This window comes from Haliotis asinina, chromosome 1, assembly GCF_037392515.1.
Source record: "Haliotis asinina isolate JCU_RB_2024 chromosome 1, JCU_Hal_asi_v2, whole genome shotgun sequence".
Lineage (NCBI taxonomy): Eukaryota > Metazoa > Mollusca > Gastropoda > Lepetellida > Haliotidae > Haliotis > Haliotis asinina.
This window is the reverse complement of record NC_090280.1, coordinates 104,946,067-104,973,957: the sequence shown is the minus strand read 5'-3', so window position 1 is coordinate 104,973,957 and position 27,891 is coordinate 104,946,067. Positions and strand designations below refer to the sequence as shown.

General features: G+C 45.3%; 1 protein-coding gene across 1 annotated transcript in view; it reads left to right on the top strand.

Annotated features, from left to right (window-relative positions):
• Window positions 1-27,673, top strand: part of LOC137257761 (uncharacterized) — a 77,524-nt gene extending 49,851 nt beyond the window's left edge. Inside the window, exons 17-31 of the mRNA XM_067795186.1 lie at window positions 488-580; window positions 883-969; window positions 1,182-1,260; window positions 2,741-2,814; window positions 8,606-8,730; window positions 9,292-9,407; window positions 14,744-14,856; window positions 15,269-15,416; window positions 17,324-17,493; window positions 17,746-17,828; window positions 19,380-19,446; window positions 19,602-19,769; window positions 19,883-20,122; window positions 22,081-22,266; window positions 25,640-27,673. Of these exons, the coding sequence (XP_067651287.1) occupies window positions 488-580; window positions 883-969; window positions 1,182-1,260; window positions 2,741-2,814; window positions 8,606-8,730; window positions 9,292-9,407; window positions 14,744-14,856; window positions 15,269-15,416; window positions 17,324-17,493; window positions 17,746-17,828; window positions 19,380-19,446; window positions 19,602-19,769; window positions 19,883-20,122; window positions 22,081-22,266; window positions 25,640-25,879 (1,989 nt within the window). The 3' untranslated portion in view covers window positions 25,880-27,673. The remainder of the gene's footprint in view (window positions 1-487; window positions 581-882; window positions 970-1,181; window positions 1,261-2,740; window positions 2,815-8,605; window positions 8,731-9,291; window positions 9,408-14,743; window positions 14,857-15,268; window positions 15,417-17,323; window positions 17,494-17,745; window positions 17,829-19,379; window positions 19,447-19,601; window positions 19,770-19,882; window positions 20,123-22,080; window positions 22,267-25,639) is intronic.
• The last annotated feature ends 218 nt before the right edge of the window (window positions 27,674-27,891 follow it).

The following is a 27,891-nucleotide window of genomic DNA, read 5'->3' as shown; positions in this document are numbered from 1 at the left end:
TCTTTAATACTGGGGTTGTGAGAGGAACACCTCGACTGTCCTCTTTAATACTGGGGTTGTGAGAGGGACACCTCGACTGTCCTCTTTAATACTGGAGTTGTGAGAGGGACACCTCGACTGTCCTCTTTAATACTGGAGTTGTGAGAGGGACACCTCGACTGTCCTCTTTAATACTGGAGTTGTGAGGTGGACACCTTGATTGTCCTGTTTAATACTGGGGTTGTGAGAGGGACACCTCGACTGTCCTCTTTAATACTGGGGTTGTGAGAGGGACACCTTGATTGTCTTGTTTAACGTGGGGGTTGTCAGGGACACCTTAACTGGCTTTTTTAATATATGGAGCATGTCAGTTCAGCCTTGTAGAAGATACCTTCATTTGTATGTAGGAACGTTCATCTATTGTTTCCTATCTGCCAATCTGCCACCTGCCAGTTTCTAACTCACTATCACAAGAACTTTCAGTCATTTGTGCTTGCAAACGTGACAGGTGGTGGAGACTTTTCGCAACATTGACAACTACTGCATGACACTGCTGATACAGGCTGTGGAGGATGCCATGTTCTGGTGTCCCAAACTGCAAGTAAGTCACCATGTCACATCTGGACACTAGATCATCAGGTCAGTAGAAATCCTACCATATCAACAGGTCTGTAGGTTTCCAGATCATCAGGTCAGTAGAAATCCTACCATATCAACAGGTCTGTAGGTTTCCAGATCATCAGGCATGTTACAAGGTCAGTAGGTTTCCTGGTCATGAAGCATGTTACCAGATCAGTAGGTTACCAGGTCATTAGACATATTACCGATTCAGACATTTCCAAGTGACATTCATAGAACATTGTTGATGTAAAATGTTTAATGAGTATACTTTTGGTTTTGTAGGTTCTGATTAGGAAAATGAAGGAGACGTTTCCTGATGAAGCCAAGAGGCCTGTTACACGGATACTAAAGCGAGATGCTAAACAAAAGGTGAAGGTTGTTCCCAGTTCTTATACTGATCAGGGGTCATGTTTACCTCTGGTAATTTGGTCGTTTGGACCCCAGATATTTGAATCAGCTCAAGGGAATACATTTAATTTCAAAAGTTTCTTTTAATCTGATTTCCACATACTAAGATGACATGTACCCTGATGACACATAGTTTACTGACACATACCTTAACGATGTACTCACTGTCCCAGCCAGGTGTTCAGCACACTGATGCAGCAGTCTACCAACATGGGCATGAAGAGGAGCAGATCATGAGGCATGAGTTTCAGGGTGAGAGGGGAGGGGCACAGCTGATTGGGTGCGTTGAGGAACACTGGTTGGTGGGGTCAGAGGGGAGGGGCGCAGCTGATTGGGTACGTGGAGGGACACTGGTTGGCGGGATGAGAGGTGAGGGGCACCCCGCTGATTGGGTGTGTGGAGGGACACTGGTTGGGAGGGTGAGAGAGGAGGGGCGCAGTTGATTGGGTGTGTGGAGGGACACTGGTTGGGAGGGTGAGAGGGGAGGGGCGCAGCTGATTGGGTGTGTGGAGGGACACTGGTTGGCAGGATGAGAGGGGAGTGGCACAGCTAATTGGGTGTGTGAAGGGACACTGGTTGGCAGGGTCAGAGGGGAGGGGCACTGCTGATTGGGTGTGTGGAGGGACACTGGTTGGCAGGATGAGAGGGGAGGGGCACAGCTGATTGGGTGTGTGAAGGGACACTGGTTGGCCGGGTCAGAGGGGAGGTGCACTTTGAGTGTGTGGAGGAACACTGGTTGGGATGGTGAGAGGGGAGAGGCGCAGCTGATTTCGTGTGTGGAGGGACACTGGTTGGCAAGGTGAGAGGGGAGGGGCGCAGTTGATTGGGTGTGTGGAGCGACACTGGTTGGGAGGGTGAGAGGGGAGGGGCACCGCTGATTGGGTGTGTGAAGGGTACACTAGTTGGCAGGATGGGAGGGGAGGGGCGCAGCTGATTTCGTGTGTGGAGGGACACTGGTTGGCAGGATGAGGGTGGGGAACAGCTACTGATTGTATGGAGGGACACTGGTTGGCAGGATGAGGGTGGGGAGCAGCTGTTTGATTGTGTGGAGGGACACTGGTTCGTTGGGTGAGGGTGGGAAGCAGCTAATGATTGTTCGGAGGGACACTGGTTGGCAGGGTGAGGGTGGGGAGCAGCTGATTGATTGTGGGGGGACACTGGTTGACTGGGTGAGGGTGGGGAGCAGCTGATTGATTGTATGGAGGGACACTGGTTGGCTGGGTGAGGGAGGGGAGCAGCTGTTTGATTGTATGGAGGGACACTGGTTGGCTGGGTGAGGGTGGGGAGCAGCTAATGATTGATTGTGGGGGGACACTGGTTGGCAGGGTGAGGGTAGGGAGCAGCTCATTGAATGTGTGGAGGGACACTGGTTAGCAGGATGATTGTGGGGAGCAGCTGATTGATTTTGTGGAGGGACACTGGTTGGCAGGGTGGATGTGGTGAGTAGCTGATTGATTGTGTGGAGGAACACTAGTTGTCTAGATGAGGGTGGGGAGCAGCTGATTGATCGTGTGAAGGGACACTGGTTGGCAGGGTGAGAGGGGAGGGGCGCAGCTGATTTCGCGTGTGGAGGGACACAGGTTGGCAGGATGAGGGTGGGGAGCAGCTGACTGATCGTGTGAAGGGACACTGGTCGGCAGGGTGAGAGGGGAGGGGAGCAGCTGAGTGGGAGAGGGGAGGGACTCAGTTTGCAATTTTTGGTTTTTGGTAGCCTCTATGTTTCTTTTTTCAGTAATTGATGTTCAGATGTGCACTGAGAGAGACACAGCGCCCAAGATTATGTCTACAGAATCAGTTCTTATGAAGGTGAGGTCTGCTTTTGTCTTACACAAATGTTACAAGATGTTCAGAGTTTGAAAATGAGTTTGTTTTATGGGATCTGTTTTGCTCCTTGTATGATAATGTAAAGTATATAATGTAGGATATGAAGCACATTATCTCTTTACTCTGGCAGAAGCAAATGCTTACTTGGTCCAGGGAACATCAAGCTGATTTTGAAGGGTCTAAACAGGGAGTCTGTTGTGTGTGGTGGTGTGTGGTTGTGTTTGGTGGTGTGTGGTTGTTTGTGATGGTGTGTGGTTGTGTGTGGTGTGTGGCTGTGTGTGGTTATCCATAAGGTTATTTTATTCATGTTGAATACATAAAGAATCATCAATGAGATCATGAAAGAATGTTTCTTTTGGCAATGGCTGTGCCAAAGACGAACCAAGAGTTCATATAAAATTAGATTACTTCAGCAGCAGGGCTTGCTTTTTGGTTGTGTGTCGTGGTGTGTGGCTGTGTGTGGCTGTGTGTGGTGCTGTGTGGTTGTGTGTGGTGGTGTGTGGTTGTGTGTGGTTGTTTGTGATGGTGTGTGGCTCTGTGTTCTGTGTGGTGGTGAGTGGCTGTGTGTGGTGGTGTGTGGCTGTGTGTGGTTGTGTCTGGTGGTGTGTGGTTGTCTGTCGTGGTGTGTGGTTGTGTGTGTGGTGTGTGGGTGTGTGTGGTTGTTTGTGGTGGTGTGTGGTTGTGTGTGGCTCTGTGTGGTTGTGTGTGGTGGTGTGTGGCTGTGTGTGATGGTGTGTGGTTGTGTGTGGTGGTACGTGTTGTGTGGTTGTGTGTGGTGCGTGGTGGTGCGTGGTTGTGCGTGGTGGTATCTGGTTGTGTGTGGTGGTGTGTGGTTGTTTGTGATGGTGTGTGGCTGTGTGTGGCTCTGTGTGGTTGTGTGTGGCTGTGTGTGGTGGTGTGTGGTTGTGTGTGATGATGTGTGGTTGTGTGTGGCTGTGTGTGGTGGTGTGTGGCAGTGTGTGGTGGTAAGTGGTTGTGTGTGGTGGTGTGTGATGGTGTGTGGTTGTGTGTGGCTGTGTGGCTGTGTGTGGTTGTTTGTGATGGTGTGTGGCTGTGTATGGTGCTGTGTGATTGTGTGTGTGTGGTGGTTGTGTGTGGTGTTGTGTGGTTGTGTGTGTGTGTGGTTGTCTGTGGCTCTGTGTGGCTGTGTGTGTGGTAGTGTGTGGTTATCCATAAGGTTATTTTATTCATGTTGAATACATAAAGAATCATCAATGAGATCATGAAAGAATGTTTCTTTTGGCAATGGCTGTGCCGAAGACGAACCAAGAGTTCATATCAAATTACATTACTTCAGCAGCAGGGCTTGCTTTGTGGTTGTGTGTGCCTGTGTGTGGCTGTGTGTGGTTGCGTGTGGTTGTTTGTGATGGTGTGTGGTTGTGTGTGGTGGTGTGTGGTCTTGTGTGGTTGTTTGTGATGATGTGTGTGTGTGTGGTGCTGTGTGGTTGTTTGTGATGGTGTGTGGTGGTGTGTGGTTGTTTGTGATGGTGTGTGGTTGTGTGTTGTGTGTGGTGTGTGGTTGTGTGTGGTTGTTTGTGGTGGTGTGTGGTTGTGTGTGATGGTGTGTGGTTGTGTGTGGTTGTGTATGGTGTGTGGTGTGTGGTGGTGTGTGGTTATCCATAAGGTTATTTTGTTCATGTTGAATACATAAAGAATCATCAATGAGATCATGAAAGACTGTTTCGTTTGGCAATGGCTGTGCAGAAGACGAACCAAGAGTTCATATAAAATTAGATTACTTCAGCAGTAGGGCTTGCTTTTTGGTTGTGTGTCGTGGTGTGTGGCTGTGTGTGATGGTGTGTGGTGGTGTGTGGTTGTGTGTGATGATGTGTGGTTGTATGTGGTGGTGTGTGGTGGTGTGTGGTTGTTTGTGATGGTGTGTGGTTGTGTGTGGCTGTGTGTGGTGTGTTGCTGTGTGTGGTTGTTTGTGATGGTGTGTGGCTGTGTATGGTGCTGTGTGGTTGTGTGTGTGTGGTGGTTGTGTGTGGTGTTGTGTGCATGTGTTTGTGTGTGGTTGTGTGTGGCTCTGTGTGTCTGTGTGTGGTAGTGTGTGGTTATCCATAAGGTTATTTTATTCATGTTGAATACATAAAGAATCATCAATGAGATCATGAAAGAATGTTTCTTTTGGCAATGGCTGTGCCGAAGACGAACCAAGAGTTCATATCAAATTAGATTACTTCAGCAGCAGGGCTTGCTTTGTGGTTGTGTGTCGTGGTGTGTGGCTGTGTGTGGTGCTGTGTGGTGCTGTGTGGTGCTGTGTGGTTGTTTGTTGTTGTTTGTGATGGTGTGTGGTTGTGTGTGGTTGTGTGTGGTTGTGTGTGGTGTTTGGTTGTGTGGTGCAGTGTGGTTGTGTGTGGTTGTTTGTGATGGTGTGTGGGTGTGTGTGGCTCTGTGTTGTTGTGTGTGGTGGTGTGTGGCTGTGTGTGGTGGTAAGTGGTTGTGTGTGGTTGTGTGTGGTGGTATCTGGTTGTGTGTGGTTGTTTGTGACTGTGTGTGGTGGTGTGTGGCTGTGTGTGGTGCTGTGTGGTTGTTTGTGATTGTGTGTGGTTGTGTGTGGTGTGTGGTTGTGTGTGGTGGTGTGTTGTTGTTTGTGATGGTGTGTGGTTGTGTGTGGCTCTGTGTGTGGTTGTGTGTGGCTCTGTGTGTGGTTGTGTGTGGTGTGTGGTTGTGTGTGGCTGTGTGTGGTAGTGTGTGGTTATCCATAAGGTTATTTTGTTCATGTTGAATACATAAAGAATCATCAATGAGATCATGAAAGAATATTTCGTTTGGCAATGGCTGTGCCGAAGACGAACCAAGAGTTCATATCAAATTACATTACTTAAGCAGGAGGGCTTGCTTTTTGAGTGTGTGTCATGGTGTGTGGTTGTGTGTGGTTGTGTTGTGTTGTGTGGTTGTGTGTGGTTTTGTGGTGCTGTGTGGTTGTGTGTGGTTGTTTGTGATGGTGTGTGGTTGTGTGTGGCTCTGTGTGTGTGGTGGTGAGTGGCTGTGTGTGGTGGTGTGTGGTTGTGTCTGGTGGTGTGTGGTTGTGTCTGGTGGTTGTGTGTGTGGTGTGCGGCTGTGTGTGGTTGTTTGTGATGGTGTGTGGTTGTGTGTGGCTCTGTGTGGTTGTGTGTGGCTGTGTGTGATGGTGTGTGGTTGTGTGTGGTGGTGTGTGGTTGTGTGTGGTACGTGGTTGTGCGTGGTTGTATGTGGTGGTGTGTGGTTGTTTGTGATGGTGTGTGGCTGTGTGTGGCTGTGTGTGGTTATGTGTGGTGGTGTGTGGCTGTGTGTGGTGGTGTGTGGCTGTGTGTGATGGTGTGTGGTGGTGTGTGGCTGTGTGTGTGGTGTGTGGTTGTGTGTTGTGTGTGGTTGTGTGTGTGGTGTGTGGCTATGTGTGGTGCTGTGTGGTTGTTTGTGATGGTGTGTGGTTGTGTGTGGCTCTGTGGTTGTGTGTGGTGGTGTGTGGTTGTGTGTGGTGGTGTGTGGTTGTGTGTGGTGGTGCGTGGTTGTGTGTGTGGTTGTGTGTAGTTGTCTGTGGTTGTGTGTGGTTTGTGATGGTGTGTGGCTGTGTATGGTGCTGTGTGGTTGTGTGTGTGTGGTGGTTGTGTGTGGTGTTGTGTGCATGTGTTTGTGTGTGGTTGTGTGTGGCTCTGTGTGTCTGTGTGTGGTAGTGTGTGGTTATCCATAAGGTTATTTTATTCATGTTGAATACATAAAGAATCATTAATGAGATCATGAAAGAATGTTTCTTTTGGCAATGGCTGTGCCGAAGACGAACCAAGAGTTCATATCAAATTACATTACTTCAGCAGGAGGGCTTGCTTTGTGGTTGTGTGTGCCTTTGTGTGGCTCTGTGTGGTTGTGTGTGGTTGTTTGTGGTTGTGTGTGGTGGTGTGTGGTTGTTTGTGATGGTGTGTGTGTGTGTGTGTTGCTGTGTGGTGGTGTGTGGTTGTTTAAGATGGTGTGTGGCTGTGTGTGGTTGTGTCTGGTGGTGTGTGGTTGTGTGTGGTTGTGTGTGGTGTGTGGCTGTGTGTGGTTGTGTGTAGCTATCCATAAGGTTATTTTATTCATGTTGATTACATAAAGTATCATCAATGAGATCGTGAAAGAATGTTTCGTCTGGCAATGGCTGTGCTGAAGACGAACCAAGAGTTGACATCAAATTACATTAATTCAGCAGGGCTTGCTTTGTGGTTGTTTGTGGTGGTGTGTGGTGGTGTGTGGTTGTTTGTGGTGGTGTATGGTTGTGTGTGGTTGTGTGTGGTGGTGTGTGGTTGTTTGTTGTGGTGTGTGGCTGTGTGTGGCTGTGTGTGGTTGTGTGTGGCTCTGTGTGGTTGTGTGTGACTGTGTGTGGCTGTTGGTGGTGTACTCAGGTAACAATCAGAGCATGACTCCTGAGAGTTTCTAGACCTTCAGACATGCCCCACAACAAAGCACATGTGATACATGTAGTCTCACTGAAAAGTGAGTTGTCCAAAATTGCCTCCGTCCACCCAGCAGTAAACTGGGTACCTGCTATCATACGATGGTTGAAAGACTTACAGGCAACCAGTTGTATTCTCCACACTGAGTGTTCAGTACTTGTTGACCAGGGGTAATATGTGAATGGATAATATTGATTATATTTGTTATCATTACTAAGACATTGTCGTATTCTCTGATGACTCATCTTCTGTGACATCTGAACAAACACCTGTGATGGAGGACCAATGATGGAGGACCTGTGATGGAGGACCTGTGATGGAGGACCAGTGACGGAAGGCCTGTGATGGAGGACCAGTGATGGAGGACCTGTAATGGAGGACCTGTGATGGAGGACCTGTGATGGAGGACCAATAATGGAGGACCAGTGATGGAGGACCAAGTTGAAACTTTTAGGAGGAATCTACTTAGAAGAGTCAGTTTGCGACCTTCATCTATTTGTCTACATTCTGTTGACTGTCATGATGGAGAGCATATTTCAACAAAGGAGAGATGGAAGGACAGTGACACAACATTGTTGAAAACTTGCCATATTCGATGTGCGAAGAACATCTTAGCTGATGACCTCATCCAGACTGGTCTGGCCATCACCTGCAGACTGGATGCTGCACCTGGAAGTGTTCCAGCTGCTGACCCTGTTCCCTCATAGATCAGTTTGCGACAAGCTCTATTTGCCAGATTACAATGTTTGTCTCACCAGTAGCAGATCCTCAAGTCTGGGCACTCCCACAGGCGCTCAGGCTATATCTTGGGATGGACTGAACGCATGTGTGTTCCTGCTGCTGATCTTGTTGCCACAAGTTCTACACTAGATTAACCAGACCAAAGTCCTATGACTGATCTTGTTTGCAAGGTCAAAGACCTAATACAACTTCAAAGACAATACAACTCCTGGGACAAGCAACACTGCATCTACCAGATTAGCCTTATCTGCTAATCCACCCTCACACAAGGAAACCTCAAAGTAGTCCAGTATGGAGCATATTACGTATTGCCTGAAGAGAAGGGTACCCCACCAAACCATCTAAGGCAGTTACACTGTCTTTAAGATGATCTACTTGGAACCTTTACAGTGATAAGTGGAAAAGTCCCTTATTAACATTTGTGCAACCAGTCAATCATTTAACATATTGTCAGATTTGGATGATGACTTCATTGTTTATGACAAAATGCAGTGTGCGAAGCTGGGTACAGATCTAGCAGTTTAGTCAAGAGTAATCATTGCTGTTCAGTTGAAGTTGTGGGAATTATTAGTGAGTCTTGCTGGCATGTTTTGGCTTTTTAACAATTTCTGCTGTTATTTCAGTACATCACAGACACACATATTGATGAGATGTGGCAGGATTTTCAAGTGGAACTGTTCACAGGCAAATACCTTCCCCCAAACCCCTATACTAGACTGGTTACCAGATGTCGGGAGTCTGTCATGAGGTGAGTGTAGACAGAGGTTACCATGGAAACACCCACTGACCTTGTGTTACCCACCCTTAAGGTCACAATATCAGGGTTTCCAGAGAGGAAGAGTTGTCATGAGGTGACAATGTCTGGGTTTCCAGAGGTGGAGAGTTGTCATGAGGTGACAATGTCTGGGTTTCGAGGAGGGATTTGTTGTCATGAGATGAAGGTCTGGGTTTCCAGAAGGGAAGCAACATCAGCTGACAATTACATTTATAAGTGACTAACATCAGGTCATATTTACTATGCATTCTATGGTTAAGTAACATCAGGTCAGAATTGCTATGTAGACAACAAGAGAGAAACATCAGGTCAGAATTGGTATGTAGACAACAGGAGAGTAACATCAGGTCAGAATTGCTGTGCAGACAACAGGAGAATAACATCAGGTCAGAATTGCTATGTAGACAACGGGAGAGTAACATCAGGTCAGAATTGCTGTGTAGACAACGGGGGAGTAACATCAGGTTATAATTACTGTGTATACAGCAGAGGAGTAACTGTTGCAATTAATGTCTCTTATGCTATCTGCCTCAGGATGGACCTGTGTTATGAGAAGTCCTCCAAACTGCTGACACAGCTGATGTCTGGGACCCCACAGGAAGCGGACCCCGACAACTACGTCTACTACATGGCAGGCTGTGATGGCTACGGTATGCAGTTTTAGACTCTTCTTGGAATCACATCTCTTCTTGCACAGAAACAAGAACATAACTCTGCAGAACGAATGCACACACTGCATGACTGTACTCAGTGCTTCAGTGTGCACCAGTACAATTTTTAACTTAGCTTACCATAGGTCTTATGCATATTACCTCAAGCTTCGCTAGAAGAGATCAGACAGTCGCTGATGTCTCGCCAGTTTTGCACTATCTGCTAGGGGCAGAAATCGGCGAAAGTTCCCCACCCTTGGTGGCCGGATTGTGCGTCTCTAGCCTGCTCTTTTGACGGACGCTGCCAGTACTGCAAGGCGTTATTGGTGGCGGATTTCAAGACTTCAAGAGGAAGCATTTTGCACAGCGGAGGAGAAGGATGTCATCTCCAGCGTCGTCGTTGGGATCTCTGCCGGACGACCCTGACTTACAACCGCCTTCAGCGCCTGTGCCGACGCCTGGGATTTGGCGTTCGTCCGTGACGCCTGTATGTTTCTCCCCGGAACCACCTCGCTCGGATTCCATCATGGATCTGCGCCTATGTCTACACCAGCGCCTGTGCTTACGCCAGCACCTAAGCCTCCGCCAGCGCCTATGCCTATGCCAGCACCAATGCCAGCACCTATGCCAGCACCTGTGCTTACGCCAGTGCCTATGCCTACGTCAGCGCCTATCCCGACACCAGCGTCTATGTCTACACCATCGCCTGTGCTTACGCCGGCGCCTATGCCTGCGCCAGCGCCTATCCCCACGTCAGCGCCTATGCCGACACCAGCGCCGACGCCGACGCTGGACCCTGTGCCAGCACCAGCGTCTGCGCCTGCGCCTTACCGTATACCCAGGGTGTTGCATACGTTGTCCAGGGAAGAGGTTTTGCAACGACAGTTGGATGAAGGGCGGGCTCGGCTCTTGGAGGCCGAGTGCTCTCAGCGCAGATCACGCTCCAGGTTCCCTGGGAGTCAGCGATCCTGTACCCTCCACAGTAGTCTTTGTCGGCGTTCTCGGTCAAGCTCACGATCCCCGCGTCGCCCTTTGAATGAGGACTCTCGCTTTACTACCAGCTGAAGACGTTGCTTGCGCTCCCGTTCCATATCACCTCAGCGCTCCTCTAGATCTCTGCGTTTGCGGATTCCTTGGATCCCGTCCAAGGAATCTGCTGCTCATGCATCAACTTCGTCTTCTACACTGCTGCGTGATTCAAATTCCGTGTCCTGGGAGGACCTGGAGGAACAAGTTTTTTGGCCGGACTTTGACGAGGAGGCAGGAGGCGATGGTGATGGCACTTAAATACCCTTATCAGTCGTCTTCGAGTGGATTGCTGACAGGTTACCGGACTGCCCTTCGCCTTCGGCTGATTCCAGCAACCCTGCAGCACTTCATTTATCTACGGAGCTACTCATCCCGCCTCATCCTATGGTGGCGGACGCCATGGCTGTGTTAGATGCGGTCTTTGCAAAATTGTCATCTAATCCGAATTTCAAAGCCTGTAAGTCCAGGAAGTCCGATTACAAGATACGCAGCCTGGCTTTCGCGGACAGCGTGGCTGTCCTGGGTGAATCTCTGTAGCAGTTATTGGGCTCCTTGCAGCTCTCTTACAGAGTGCAGGATTCTATGCGGGTGGCCATGGAGACTGAACTGAAGCGGATGCGTAAGCCGTCTGCGCTGGCGTCAGCTACCTTGGCGGCGGTGATGGACTGGTCTGAAGACAACGCCTTGAGAATCAATCACCTTACCAGGTATCCCGATACCGGTAGGCGGGAGACTGGGTGTCCTTTGGAGGGACTGGTCGCATCCTCGAAGATCCTTACATTACAGTTTGTCTACATCAGCTTCAAGCGGAGACAGTTTTCTTTCACATGCTTTACTCATTTTGTCACGAAGATTTTTCGATTACAAGAGAGGACAGCATCTATCTTTGGGGAAAATTCCAACACATCTACCTGAAAAGCAGTTTGTCTACATCAGTTTCAAGCGGTGGAAGGGTTTTCGCACACTTTACTCATTTACACATGTGCTCACCCAACAGCATGGTTAATGTCAAGCCTAGAGGCTAGCAGGGTATCACCGTTTACAAGATTTCCTGATGATCAGTTATCTGCTACACCGGTGACGTCACGTCTACATTTTGACTGGTCCCCGAGAGACAACGCCCTGCAAAGGATCCCAGGGACGTTACATCTACTGTCTGATTGGTCATCGAGGGACAACGCCCTGCGCAGAATGTGTTGTTATTGTTCTAGTGTTAGGAAGTTGTCTGCAGTGACTTACAGTCATTTTACGATGGAAAGATGTCGTTTACACTCCAGACTAGCTGTCTACAGCAGCATTGGATTTCTCTAGTCGGCATACAGATCCTCTAACAGTAGTCTGAACGCTGCCTGTCAGGAGGCGTGCAGCAATGTATGTCAGTTTCTGATCCGACAGCCAGCCAGCTAGCTATAAATTGACGTCATTGAAATGTCAGCACATTCATAATGAACAGAGTGGTCCTTCTGAAGTCGAAGAATGACGCATTCTTCACGACATACAAGTTTATCTTGAGAGAGGTGGACTTCATTATCAGACTGTTAAGTGAGCTTGGATGACTTGAGAATCAAACTCTGTGGGATTTGATTCTTCACATCGCCGTCCCAGGTTCGGGGGACCAAGTTCAATGCGATGTTATAAACAAGCTGTGCTCTGTCCGTTATCACTATGTCAGTGATAATGTCTACTCGATTTGCTCACGTCACCTTAGGGTATGATCAGACGTAGACGTCTACTATTACGTATATGACAGCGGTTTCAGGATCATGATTTCAAGACAGGTTTACGACACTGGACGTCTTGACACCACACCTGTGGTAGACTCGCTGGTCAATGTTTGCGTAGGAACTTACATATTAGAGCCGTCATTCAACAACCATCTTTAGGTAGACACGTCTCTCCTAGGATTGAGTGCATATCTAGTCAAGGAGGTTGCAGCAGGAGTCTGGAAGAGTGGAGATCTATCTCTTCACATCTCCCAGTTGAAGATGAAAGCGGTGATGCATGTCTATCATTGGTTGACAGCACCGAGAGACAAGCTACTGATGATCCTTACGGACAACTCTATAGTAGCCTTCTAGGTAAACAAGGGTCAACGACGCCTCGACCTCTACTACACTTGTCGTTTCTACCCTTCGACTGCTTTTGGCCGCGCCTTGGTGGCCAGCCAGGCCATGGTTCCCCGACCTGCGTCGTCTCGCCAGCAGAGAGTCGTACCAGCTCCCAGATTAGTTACGTCTGCTTCGACATCCGCACAGTCGGCAGCTTCATCCGGACCCGCTGAGATTTCATCTTCACGGTTGGGTCATCTGCAGAAGGCATTGAGAGTGAAGGGCTACTTCTATGCGTGGCAAGCGTCCTAGCTTGTGCGCATCATATGTCCACTAGGTCCTCATATGATGACAAGTGATGCTCATTTGAGAGTTTTTTGTGCTCAAGATCGCATGATCCTATGACAGTTTCTCCTCAGTTTTTAGCAAACTTCCTCCTGTTCCTGCATAACTGCAAGCATCTTAGAGGCAGTACCTTGGGGACTGTCGGCTTTGAACTTCTTCTTGGCGATTGAAGCGGATAAACAGATTTCCAAGGCACCAGAGCTTATTGTGCTACTCAAGGCCTTCAAATTGGAGGACCAGAAAGTTAAGCTTCGTCCTCCAGCTTGGGACCTCAACATCGTCCTACAACATCTTAGAGGACCTCCGTATGAGCCTTTAGAGGAAGCCTCCTTCATGTATTTGTCTATAAGACGGTCTTCCTTCTAGCGTTGGCTATCGCGGCTAGAGTTCGTGAAAATCATGCCCTGGATGTCACACAGGTGTGCTTTGAGCAGTCAAGGCATGGACGAGCCCACTTGGGTCTCCTGTGAGATTTTGTGGCCAAGAATCAGCTCCCTGGACAGCCAGACAGGCTGTTCTCCATTTCTCCGTCATCTTCAGTCTTGGGACAACATGACTTGGAAAGGAGGTGCTGCTGTGTCCCGTTCGAGCCCTCAGATGTTACATCCTGAAGTTGGCTTCTAAGAGACGTTCCCGTAAAAGACTGTTCATCCCACTTTCGACTACCTGCAAAGGGGAGGTGAACAGGAACAGTCGCCTTATGGCTTCGATCTACGATCCTGACGGCTTTTGATGCCAAGCATCTACCTCATCCGGTGGCGAACAACCCACACGAGATCAGAGCGTTGGCATCTACCATGGCCCTCCTTGGAAATTGCACAGTGCCACAAACTATGGAAGGCTGCTTTTGGAAGTCGTCTACTGCCTTCGCTTCCCACTACCTGAGGGACTTGGCAGTTGAGGACATGGAGACACTACAGTCTTTCAGTCCGTTGGTGGTTGCCCAGCAACTTACCCGGCCGTCTGCCCATTAGGTAATAACACTGTTTCTTACCGTTGGTCTTAAGATTAACCTCACCCTCAGGGTGCGTCGTTTTTTTCTTTGGAGTTCCCTTGGGTTACTCTTTGTCCTGCTTCCAGGTTTGTCCTGTGACTGTTGGCATGGGTCTCCCAGGTTCTCCTGATGCATGTGCACTGGTTGCTGAGGGTTGGTCCTCCGGAGTCCACACCACCATCCATCTGTCGAAGCCATATGCATAAGACCTATGGTAAGGTAAGTTAAAAATTTATTAAAATCTAAATATTTTAGATATTTAAATACTTACCTTACCATAGGGTGGTGACTCCCTCCCAACGCTGGATGCTCCTCCCCACTCTGGACTCTTCAGACCTTCCTGTTGCCAGTAAAAGTGATTTTGGATTGTTCGCGCTTGCACGAGTGGGGAGATCACGTCACTTCCGTGACTACATTCGTAGATTACATGAGGTAGCTATCTAGGGAATGGCGAATCAACGACTGTCTGATCTCTTCTAGCGAAGCTTGAGGTAATATGCATAAGACCTATGGTAAGGTAAGTATTTAAATATCTAAAATATTTAGATTTTAATAATTTTCATGTTATCAAACTTCTTGCTCGAGCCCTGTCACGTCACAGAATTCTCTTTTCCCTAAACTGTACAAGGGGAAAATGTATGTGCTTAATATGTAAGCACTATGTGGAGTTAATTCCCCTTGGTACCCAGTGTACATCACTGGCAGAATGGGTTGGATTTGTCTCCCCTCTTTTCCTTGTGATTTGTAGACATCTTTCTCAGAATGACATGGTAGAATGAAAGCAGAAACTATTTAATTCATTATTTTAATATTATTTGAAACTAGCTCATTTCTTTTGTACTTCTAACCTATGTTTACATGCTCATGATAGGGTTTTCTCTAAGTGTATGGCAACACCTGAGTTTGCGATTGGTCGGCAGGTGTGCGGAGTGCTCTGACAGTGCTAGACATTGCTGCCTATGTCAACCTTGCCCGTCTAGTGCAGCAGAATTTCTCATCCAAAAACTACATCCACCGTAAGGGGCCATTCAGGGTGAGTGGGTGGTCAGTGAATTTTAATTATTTATATGTAATGACCTGGACAGTCTCAGTGCTATATGGATATAAGAGGGAACTATGGACAAACATAAACGTAAGCCGTCCCAAAGGGTGAACAGGCAATGTTTCAAAAACACTTTTGTGACCCTAAAGGTATTACCCCTGAGACTGCATACAAAAAACTAGTATTTGACCTGTTGTATGCAGTTTATCTGGGTAACGTGAAAAAACCCAATAGCCCTTAATAATTCCAAAAATATTTGTGTAAATGGTTTTAGGTGATCACTACAACTTGTAGTGTACAACTGTATCCCCAGATTGGAGTGTGTATGGGGATTGTGGGGTTGTGTCTGCTGTAACTGTTCTGTGATACAGCTACAACTTGTAGTGTACAACTGTATCCCCAGATCGGAGTGTGTATGGGGATTGTGGGGTCGTGTCTGCTGTACGGACAGATGCAGCCATACCTGAACTCTGTGACATTGGAGGAGCACTACTATATGCAGGGGCCTCAGGGATGTGAGAGTGAGGCTCTCAACTTGTTTGCTAAAATGGGTAAGATACTTTTGCTCTACTGTTGATAATATTATTTATGTTAACATAGGTTTTGTTTCTTTGTTCTGCAAACATGCTGCATCCAGGTGACTGAGTGATCTGAGGTGCTGATGCTAGCTTTGCACTGGCATTAACTTGACATAAACTGGATGCTTCATATTCATGACCTCTTCTAATTTCTCAACCGCATTAGGCTGACATGATCTTTAAAACACAGTAAACTGTGTTCGCAAAGAACATCCTTATAAGAAAGTGGCTGAAGTGAACCACTGACTGATATGACCAACAGAAATATGTGATGAACTGAAAGATGTGATACTGAAAGATGTGACCCACAAAATGATGTAGCCCTCTGAAAGATGTCGTGAACTGAACGATGTGACCCACTGAAAGATGTAACCACTGAAAGAAGTGATACATTGAAAAATGTCACAGCCTGAAAGATGTGACCTACTGAAAGACTTTACCCACTGAAATATGTAATACACTATATATGTGACACTGAACGATATGACCCACTGAAAGATGTGACCACTGAAAGATGTGATATATTGAAAAATGTGACGGCCTGAAAGACGTGACCCACTGCAAGATGTGACCCACTGAAAGATGTGACCTACTGAAAGATGCGACCTGCTGAAATATGTGATACACTGTATATGTGACACTGAAAGATGTGACCCACTGACAGATGCACTGGTTGTGTATTTCGTAAAATGCCTAAAAATTACAATGGTTGCACAAACTAACCTGTGTTGCCCCTTTGTTTTGTTAAAAGTAGTAAACTGTAGTGCCTGATCACTTTCAACATCTGGTCAAGGGTGTGGGGTAAGCATTTGGGTAAACTGTTAACTCTTCATGTGAAAACCTAGTTTGATTTGCCACATGGGTGCCATATAACCCAAATCTGGTCTTCCACATTGTGATGCCAAGTACAAACTCTCACCTGTGTGACCTGATCAAACTGTCCTCCATAGTGTACAACCATCTGTTTGATCTAATCCAACCCTCCCCCACAGTGTGCAACCATCTGTGTGACCTGATCAAATCCCCAACTGTGTGCAGCCATCTCTGTGACTTGATCAAACCACTCCTCCATATTGTGCAACAACCTGTGCAAACTAATCAAACTCTTCTCCCCAGTGTGCAACCACCTGTGTGACCTGATCATACTCTCCTCCACAGTGTGCAACCATCTGTGTCACCGCTGCAAATATCTGTTCAAATAACTTCTATGGTTCCAACACAGCAAACCTTTATTCTGTTCATAATTCTGTGTACACTGTGTCCCTGTTATTGCTGGTTGAAAAACCGTATGGCAACGCTGAATTCTGCCTGACACTGTCACTTGTGCCAGCCTCCCAAACACTGCATAGCACCACATGCCCCTGCCCCAAGTTCTCTTCCCTGTTTTAGTCATGTGACTTACCACAGATCACATGATCCCAATGTAACTATAAATAGGCCATTTGACCGCAACAATCTGTGTGATCTAATCAAACCCAACAGTGTATAATCACCTGTATGACCTTATCAAACTTAGCTCCACAGTGTGCAACCACCTGTGTGAGCCAATCAAACTCTCCTACACAGCGTGTAACCACCTGTGTGACTGATCAAACTCTCCTCTCCCACAGTCTGCAACCTGTGAGACCTGATCAAACTCTCCTCCACAGTATACAACCACCTATTTTACCTGATAAAATTCTCTGGATTGCACAACCATGTGTGTGTTCTGATCAATCTCTCCTCCACAGTGTACAAGCACCTTTTTTACCTGATCAACCACCTTCACAGTGTGCAGCCATCAGTGACTTGATCAATCTCTTCTCCACAGTGTAACCTGATCAAACAGTCCTCCATAGTGTACAACCATCTGTTTGATCTAATCCAACTCTACTCCACAGTGTACAACCACCTGTGTGACCTGATCAAGTTGTCCTCCTACCCTGTGATGGGAGTCTACATGGGCAATGACAGAATCCGCTGGTCCTGGGAGGACATCTTCAACTCCAGACAAGGGTTCCTCACTGAGTTCGAGATGGTGTGTTCCAGGAGAGAGCCCATCTACTTCAAGGTCTGTATGTGGTGGTGTGTTGTTTCAGTGATAGGGAAGTAGGAGGAGTAGGGAAGGTAATGATATTTATTTACAATGTTTAGGTCATGTTGTTGTTTTTTTATCAGTACTTCATGTTTTGAGTACCACGAGCATCTTTGAAATTTGCATATCCTGCAGGAGTAACTGACACCTGAATAGTGGCATCCTGAACTGTTTTCTGTCATGAGACTGATGATGTGTAAAGAGTTGTCCCTGTGGTATGTCCTCCAGGCATACATGCAGCTGGATGAGTGGCGGTACGTGGGTGTGAAGAAACACTTCCTGTTCCATTGGCTGACTGACGACCGTCTTGGGTAGGTGACTAGTATACCATAGATATTGTCTGTTTGGACTGTGAGAGGGATGACTGTGTTATCATGCCCAGAACGCGCATACAGGACCAGTTTAGTTATAAGGGGAGATAAGGCTTTCTGCATCAAGAACAATAAGGGAAGATAAGGCTCTCTGCATCAAGGACAATAAAGGGAGATATTGCTTTCTTTATCAAGACTTTCTGTATCAAGAACAATAAGGCGAGGTACTGCTTTCTGTATCAAGAACGATAAGGCAAGGTATTGCTTTCTGCATCAAGAACAATAAGGCAAGGTACTGCTTTCAGTATCAAGAACGATAAGGCGAGGTACTGCTTTCTGTATCAACAACAATAAGGCAAGGTACTGCTTTCAGTATCAAGAACAATAAGGCGAGGTACTGCTTTCTGTATCAAGAACGATAAGGCAAGGTACTGCTTTCTGTATCAAGAACAATAAGGCAAGGTACTGCTTTCTGCATCAAGAACAATAAGGCAAGGTACTGCTTTCTGTATCAAGAACAATAAGGCAAGGTACTGCTTTCTGTATCAAGAACAATAAGGCAAGGTACTGCTTTCTGTATCAAAAACGATAAGGCAAGGTATTGCTTTCTGCATCAAGAACGATAAGGCGAGGTACTGCTTTCTGTATCAAGAACAATAAGGCAAGGTACTGCTTTCTGTATCAAGAACAATAAGGCAAGGTACTGCTTTCTGTATCAAGAACAATAAGGCAAGGTACTGCTTTCAGTATCAAGTGCTTCTCCATGTTTACCATGGACCTAAAATGGGTTGGTTTCAGTTGTAACATATTCCTAGAAAACATAAGGACTGATTCAAATGTACTCCTTACTTTTCTTACTGAACAGTGAGTGAATGCTGACAGTTCCTTGAATTTCAATTTGTTGTGGCAGTGGAAACCTTTAATCATTCCTTGGGGTTTTGTCAGATATGTATGTCTTTTTAAGGTAACTGTGTAATTTGTAAGATCAAGAATGTTGCTCTACTGTGATTGGAATGTTTTGCCGATCTGTTCACCATTATTTCACCAGGTATGTGACATTTTACAAAGGATCTATATGTGTTATCAAGAATCTGCTACACTGTTAATCCAAGATCTGCATGCTGTGTTTTGTCCAGGATCTGCATGTTGTGTGTTTTATCAAGGACAGGCATGCTGTATTTTATGAAGGATCTGCATGTTTATGAAAGATCTGCATGTTGTGTTTTATCCACAATCTGCATCTCATGTTTTGTACATGTTCTGCATGTTGTGTTCTAGCAAGGACCTACATGTTTTGATTTATCCAAGGATCTGCATGTTGGGTTTTAATGAGTATCTGCATTTTGGGTTTTATCAATGATCTGCATATTGTGTTCCACCAATGATCTGCATGTTATGTTGCATCCAAGATATGCTTATTGTGTTTTATCAAAGATCTGCACATTGGGTTTTATCAAGGATCCTCATGTTGTGTTTGTTAAGTTCTGCATGTTATGCTTATCTAACATCTGCATGTGGTGATTAATCCAAGATCTGCCTGTTGTGTTGCAGGAAGGAGCTGTATTTCCCCTCAGACCCCTGCTCCTTCTATCAGTGCCTCTTCCTAACAAAGGATAGGGTGAGTGTGGACGTTTAAGACCATTATTGTGTTACATTGTAGCAAAGCAGTGTGTGAATCAGTAGATACATTATAGCATAGCAGTGTGAGTAACACTGTAGATATTGGGCTACTCCTGCGTCTTGAATAAATCTGTCATGGTTTTCCTATGGCAGGCTGCCTTCCACTATCAGAATGGCGGTCCAAGGAGCGGGAACCCTCTCAGTGGCCCCAACATCCGCACTGCCTTCCAGTCCCTGGACGACCATATCCTGAAGGCCCGGAACAAAGCACAGTGGCTGGATGTTCACCGGCTCCTGCTCCTCCGCACCCTCATGTCACAGGTAGGAGTGGGGAATAACATGGGTTACCATCCATGGCCTCATACCTGACCTTCAACTGACTCCAAGTAACTTATCCTCCACCCTTGCATTGCCCAGATTCCCCAATGTTCCAGGAGCAGCGTCATGTTGTGGAGGCGTGGCGGATGCTGCACAGCAACGCGGCGGAGGCTGAGTACGTGTGTCACCTCATCGAGGGCCTGCAGGATCTCACCATCTTTGCCATGGAGTATGACAAGTGGAAGAGTCTTGATGTTGCTCCTGACACTTGTGGCAAGAACTCCAACACTGGCGGCAACTTTAACACCAGCAGCAGCAAGGCTGGAACAGCCAGAACAGGGAAGACAGAGAAACAGGTACAGTTGAATGTAGTAATGGACAGGGACAGAGAGGTAGAGTTGTATGTAGTACTAGACAGTGAAAGAGAGAAATGTACAGTTGAGTATAGTACTGGACAGAGACAGAGAGACAAGAGAGTAACAGAGCAGCAAGTAGAGTTTGTGTGTAGTATTGGATAGTAACAGAGAGACGTGTACAGTTGAGTGTATACCAGACAATCACAGAGAGACAGTTAGAGTTCAGTGTGCTACTCGACAGTAACAGAGACAGATACAGTTGAGTGTACAACTGGACAGAGACAGAAACACATACAGATATGTGTAGAACTAGACAGTGACAGAGAGACATGGACAGTTGAGTTTAATACTGGTCAGCGACAGGGAGACATGTACAGTTGAATTTAATACAGGACAGTGACAGAGAGACATGGACAGTTGAGTTTAATACAGGACAGTGACAGAGAGACATGGACAGTTGAATTTAATACAGGACAGTGACAGAGAGACGTACAGTTGAGTTTAATACAGGACAGTGACAGAGAGACATGTACAGTTGAGTTTAATACAGGACAGTGACAGAGAGACATGGACAGTTGAGTTGTATGTTGGAGTGTGACTGAGAGACATGTACAGTTGAGTTTAATAATGGTTAGTGACAGAGAGACATGTACAGTTCATTTTAATACTGGACAGTGACAGAAAGACATGTACAGTTGACTTTTTTATCCTGGTCAGTGACAGAGAGACATGTACAGTTGAGTTTAATACAGGACAGTGACAGAGAGACATGTACAGTTGAGTTTTATACTGGTCAGTGACAGAGAGACATGTACAGTTGACTGTTTTATCTTTGTCAGTGACAGAGAGACATGGACAGTTGAGTTTAATACTGGACAGTGACAGAGAGACATGGACAGTTGAGTTTAATACTGGACAGTGACAGAGAGACATGGACAGTTGAGTTTAATACTGGACAGTGACAGAGAGACATGGACAGTTGAGTTTAATACTGGACAGTGACAGAGAGACATGTACAGTTGAGTTTAATACTGGACAGTGACAGAGAGACATGTACAGTTGAGTTTAATATTGGACAGTGACAGAAAGACATGTACAGTTGAGTTTAATACTGGTCAGTGACAGAGAGACATGGACAGTTGAGTTTAATACTGGACAGTGACAGAGAGACATGTACAGTTGACTGTTTTATCTTTGTCAGTGACAGAGAGACATGGACAGTTGAGTTTAATACTGGACAGTGACAGAGAGACATGTACAGTTGAGTTTTATACTGGTCAGTGACAGAGAGACATGTACAGTTGACTGTTTTATCTTTGTCAGTGACAGAGAGACATGGACAGGTGAGTTTAATACTGGACAGTGACAGAGAGACATGGACAGTTGAGTTTAATACTGGACAGTGACAGAGAGACATGTACAGTTGAGTTTAATATTGGACAGTGACAGAAAGACATGTACAGTTGAGTTTAATACTGGTCAGTGACAGAGAGACATGGACAGTTGAGTTTAATACTGGACAATGACAGAGAGACATGTACAATTGAGTTAAATACAGGACTCTGACAGAGAGACATGTACAGTTGAGTGTAATACAGGACAGTGACAGAGAGACATGTACAGTTGAGTTTAATACAGGACAGTGACAGAGAGACATGTACAGTTGAGTTTAATACTGGTCAGTGACAGAGAGACATGTACAGTTGAGTTTAATACTGGTCAGTGACAGAGAGACATGTGCAGGTGAGTTTAATACAGGACAGTGACAGAGAGACATGGACAGTTGAGTTTAATACTGGACTGTGACAGAGAGACATGCACAGTTGAGTTTAATACAGGACAGGTTTACGGAAGGCTCATGATACATGGCGAGTACATTAATCTGTATTGAGTACAGATTTGATGTGGCGGTAATTTCCAATTTATTGGGTACGCAAAACACAACTGCCTGTTCACAGGACCCACTGGACATGAAGACCTTACACAGGATGACAATGGCGTTTCAGGAAAAGATCACAGGTGTCCTTGAAGCTCGCAAAACCATGCAGCCATTCTCCATGCTGGAGTTTGTCCAGATGAAGCTGAAGTCAGTGTTTGAGATAGATCCAGACACTGGGGAGGCCTTCCTGGCCATGGAGGATGAGGTGGGTGTCATCGACTTCATATGCTCCATCAAAACAATGATGCAACTGTTGCCTCTCTGAGCTGTACAAGTCACTTCATCAGAGGCTTGGATTCCTCACTGGCTTTGTGATTTCACTCAGTCTGGTCTAGTAAACAGACATGCTTCAGGTCAGGCTTTCCACCAACACTATAGTAAAGGTTGTTCAGTTTGACCTGATCAAGTGAATACTAATGCACGGAGAGACCATGTCACAACTGTTTGGGTCTATTATTGTGAAGGGGTGTGCCTTTGTCAGGTGAATGTCAACATGTTCGAACCACCGAGGCAACGTCGCCATTTGACATCACAGGTTTGAGAAGTCAGCAGCAATGTCCTAACTTTCTTTTAACAATTAGCTACTGATGGTTTAATGTATCATGTTCAGGTGCTTGTCAGCGAGAAACAGCAGTGAATCAGATTGTGAAAGTGACTGACATTTCAGTTAATACATGAAATGATTGGGTGTTTCGCACGAATACAATAATAACAACATTCTCTGCTCCCTAATTTAGTGAAGTTAACTTGACCAGACGCTCGTGCCATCTCACCTCCCAGGTCATACATGCGTAGAGTAGCTCAGGTCAAGCTGAACAACCTATAAACAAACATGCCTCAGGCTTTCCTCCAACTCTGTGGCATCCAACAATGGCCATAATATGGTCGGTACCAGGCACTTACATGGAAGCTCCTGGTGGTGAAGCTTACCTCCTCTCAGCTAACACTATCAAACCCACACCTGAGTCACCAGCACACAAGTCAGCCGTGTAACCTGTTCAGCTACCGCGACTTCCTACAAGTGTACCAAAATCTGTACTTTGCTAAAAAGTTGTAATCCCAATTATAGCATCTTATATTTGAGCACTTTCTAAATGGCTTTGTGTTGCTGAATATCATTTCTTGGTTCAATTTTTCAACCAGTAAATCAGTGAAAGAAGACTTGATTCTTGTGATGTGATCTGACATGTGATAGAGGAAACTGCCCGGGGATGTGTAACATGTAGGTTCAAGTATGTGTCCACTGCAGAAATAAACTTGATATTGATCAAATATGTAAATATTTTGGGATGTTTACAGGTTTAGCTGGGGGTGGGGAAACAAGATCACCTTTCAAGCAGAAATATGTAATATGTATAGGAGAAAACACGCCTCCAAGTTTTTGGTAGACAATGTAAAACTCGAGGGGGAGGGACCCCGATGGTTTTACATTGTCTACCAAAACCGAGGAAAAGTGTTTTCTCTAACATATTGTGATGGCCATCACGAAGATTGAGAAATTATTTTTTCCAGTTAAATTGCAAAATTCATAAGATACAAAAGCTTGTAAATGATTAGTCATTATGACATATCTTTTTATGTATTTCCCTTTTGTAATTTTTATAGTTATAATGGCAGTGCAGAAATTATTACCATAATTATCATGTAATTAGTTTTGCGAGTATATACTAATATTATTGGCAACCTCGTTTTCACGTAATTCAGTGTTTTGAAATCTCTTTTTGGTAAGAAATCTGTCAAAGATGATAGCATGTTGTTTCAAGCATTATAATGTATTGCCATTCGTAAAATATCATAAGCCATTGCCATCACATTACGCTATTGGTTTAGAACACAGTTGTACTTTGTAAGAGTCAATGTCAATAACGTCGCCTGTCAAGACGATCTTGTTTACATTTTCAAGCACTTTTGAACTGACCACACTTTTTTTTATATTTCCTTGTTCTAAGCATCCAGTTTCGAAAGCTTACTATCAGATATGGATTGATCTTACCTTGTCCTTCGACAAACTGTGACATAATCCCTGTGACACTTGTTAATTAACCATTCTTTGGTGAATTTGTGATCTGGGCCGAGCTACGTGTTTCGGTGACGCCCGCCAGCCTATGTCGCAATGGGGATACCGCTACTTTTGACTCAGATTAGTGTTTTGCATTATAAGTTTACGTAATCTTGTGAACCCAGAATTGTATTTGATCATATGTCGGTTCATCTTGCAAAGCCGATGTTAATTCTGACAACGGGAACTATGTGATTCCCACTGTTGTAGTCATACGCGATGTTCAGCATTATTATTTATGAACGTGTTTTCTATAAATATGACTTCAGTGCCACTGTCAAATTATATGAGCGACTGAGTCATGTTGTTAAACATCTTATGTGCCGGATAAGCTCCAATTGCCTCCTGACATCTGTAATCTTCCTCTTTGAATTGTCCATCATTGTTCCCAGTCGACGTCACTCGTTGTTATTGCGTCCCCCTGAGCAGGCAGCAAGGACGTAGCAGGACGTAGAGAGACGCAATTGTTAATCTTATGATACTGGAGGGCATTTAATGAATTAATTACGCGCAATTAATTGGTGGGTAAAAATAGTCATTTTCGTATCAGATTACCTTCTGAGGTAATGCGTCTTCCCCTGTATTTCAGTGGTTTCATGTTGTGAAAGTAGATCCCTCAAAAGAATAAGGACGTAACGGGACGTAATATCTCGTGATTTGATTGGTCTAGAACTGACATGTGACCATTTTCTCGCACCTGTAAATATGATGCGATCCAGTTTGGGTCATTCTGACTTTGGCAGTCTACAGGTCAGTCTCAAACTAAGGGCAGATAATTCAGCCTGAAAGTTCCCCTTGTCCTTACAATTATAATAGCTGATGCTATAAATAGACTGCACTTTTCGAACACAGACACAAATTATTGTCTTAATAACCATCGAGTTATTCAGATTACCAAGTAATAAAGCCATCACTATATCTACATAACAGTGACTACCACTGAAGCCATAGGTCATACTTTTATTGCCCTAACACTGGTCCATGCACATAAACCTTAAGCTTGAGGGGGATCTACTTAGTGAAAAAGAGCATTGTGCTGAAAAAAAAGATATTTATACCCATGAATAAACAGCTATTTATTCATTGAAAAGAAGTGTTTGACTGTTCCTGAAAACAAGACTGACAAGGTTTATTGAAAGGTTGAGTCCCGGCCGCCACAATATATACCGTCAGTGATGGGTAATTACAATGTAGACGATCATTTAATGAAGCTACATAACAATAACTGAAGCGCATGTAAAAATCAATTTAATGACAGTACCTGTAAGTAGATAATTCAATCTCTGCACCCTTGTTGGCCTGATGGCCGTGTGGTTGATTTCAAACACTCATGTATCATTTGAGCGTTGATGTTCACATAAAGTTAGGAAAAGTATACCCTGGGAAGTGGTCTTACTAACAAAAAGTAAAACCTGTCCCTCCAAAACAAAGGAAGAAATATGCTAATGTATATAAAGATCATAAAGATTCAATGTTATTGAATGTATCAGTTTACAGCCCTGTCTCGTTTTGTCCGCAGACTGTTACTCAGCTTGAGGAGGTCAAGCAGATGATGCGTGCCGTTCAAGACATCCTCGCCGGGGACGTCCACAACATCAGTCCTGAAGCTCAGGCAGCTATCACAGCCATTGAGGCTGCTGTGGATGACCGGCCAACTAGCGTAGCATCTTATCGCCTTGATGACCCTGACCAGTACAAGCGAAGACCACATGCACGGAAGGCCATCTTGGATGACGACATGCTGTATAGGCCTAGATAGCTAGCGAAGGACAGGGCTACAGGACGGCACCAAACTTGTGCTCACAATGCCTGGTGTCAGTGAATCTGAAAGTCAGCTACTTGGGAGATCACCTTATCCTTGATTTTTGAAACTCTTTTAGCACTAAAATAGTCGTAAATTAGTGTTAATGTATTGCACTTATCTTAGCGCTAAGAGAGCTCTGACCTGGGGGTGACATACACTGGGAGATCACCTGGCCTAGGGGTCACATACACCAGATCACATGGCCTAGGGGTGACATACACTGGTAGATCACCTGGCCTAGGGGTGACATACACTGGGAGATCACCTAACCTAGGGGTGACATACACCAGGAGATAACCTGGCCTAGGGGTTACACACTCTGGTAGATCACCTGGCCTAGAGGTCACATACACTGGTAGATCACATGGCCTAGAGGTCATATACACTGGTAGATCACATGGCCTAGAGGTCATATACACTGGTAGATCACATGGCCTAGAGCTCATATACACTGGTAGATCACATGGCCTAGAGGTCACATACACTGGGAGATTGCCTGGCCTAGAGGTCACATACACTGGTAGATCACATGGCCTAGAGCTCATATACACTGGTAGATCACATGGCCTAGAGCTCATATACACTGGTAGATCACATGGCCTAGAGGTCACATACACTGGTAGATCACATGGCCTAGAGGTCATATACACTGGGAGATTGCCTGGCCTAGAGGTCACATACACTGGTAGATCACATGGCCTAGAGCTCATATACACTGGTAGATCACATGGCCTAGAGGTCATATACACTGGGAGATTGCCTGGCCTAGAGCTCATATACACTGGGAGATTGCCTGGCCTAGAGGTCACATACACTGGTAGATCACATGACCTAGAGGTCATATACACTGGGAGATTGCCTGGCCTAGAGGTCACATACACTGGTAGATCACATGACCTAGAGGTCATATACACTGGGAGATTGCCTGGCCTAGAGGACACATACACTGGTAGATCACATGGCCTAGAGGCAATATACACTGGGACTGCCTGGCCTAGAGGTCACATACACTGGTAGATCACATGGGGCCTTGGGGCCAGATTGGGAGAACACCTGGCCTAGGGGTCACATACCCTGATGGTCATGTACCCTCATGATCACCCCCTGGGTGTGAGCACTTGTAGTGTAGTGATGCGAGCTGTACATGAACTAAACATTGGAACTGTCATCATGCTCAAGAAAGGCTGACTTGTTGGTTAAGGTATTAAGGTTAAAGTATTTTGTTTCATCTTTATTGACTATGTTAGAAATTGATACACCTTTACAGGTATTCTGACCTCCTTGTATGATAGTTTGTTTATACCTTTACAAGTATTTTCACTTCCTTGTATGATAGTTTGTTTATACCTTTACAGGTATTTTCACTTCCTTGTATGATAGTTTGTTTATACCTTTACAAGTATTTTCACTTCCTTGTATGATAGTTTGTTTATACCTTTACAGGTATTCTCACTTCCTTGTATGATAGTTTGTTTATACCTTTACAGGTATTCTGACCTCCTTGTATGATAGTTTGTTTATACCTGTACAGGTATTCTGACTTCCTGGTATGATAGTTTGTTCAAACCTTTACAGGTATTCGGACTTCCTTGTATGATAGTTTGTTTATACATACCAGAATGTTCATTGTTGTACTGTATTCTGCAGTGCTTTTATTAACAGTGTCAGAAACCAAGCTCAATCACAATTGATTTCATCATGTATCACATCAAACACATTTATATTCAACATAAACATCATGATGTTAAACGTCCATGTGTTGTTCATGTTTGATGTTGAATGCTGCCTCTATACAACTTCACAATATCCTTGTGCTTTCTTGAGCCTTGTCCATGAGGATTTCCCTGTTTCCATGTGCCTCTTTACTTCATAATTCCCCATAAAAGGGTGCAAAATGTTCTTGAAATAATATTAGTTCAGTGATAAAAGTAATATTGATTATTTAAAAAATACACTTAATTAAGTAA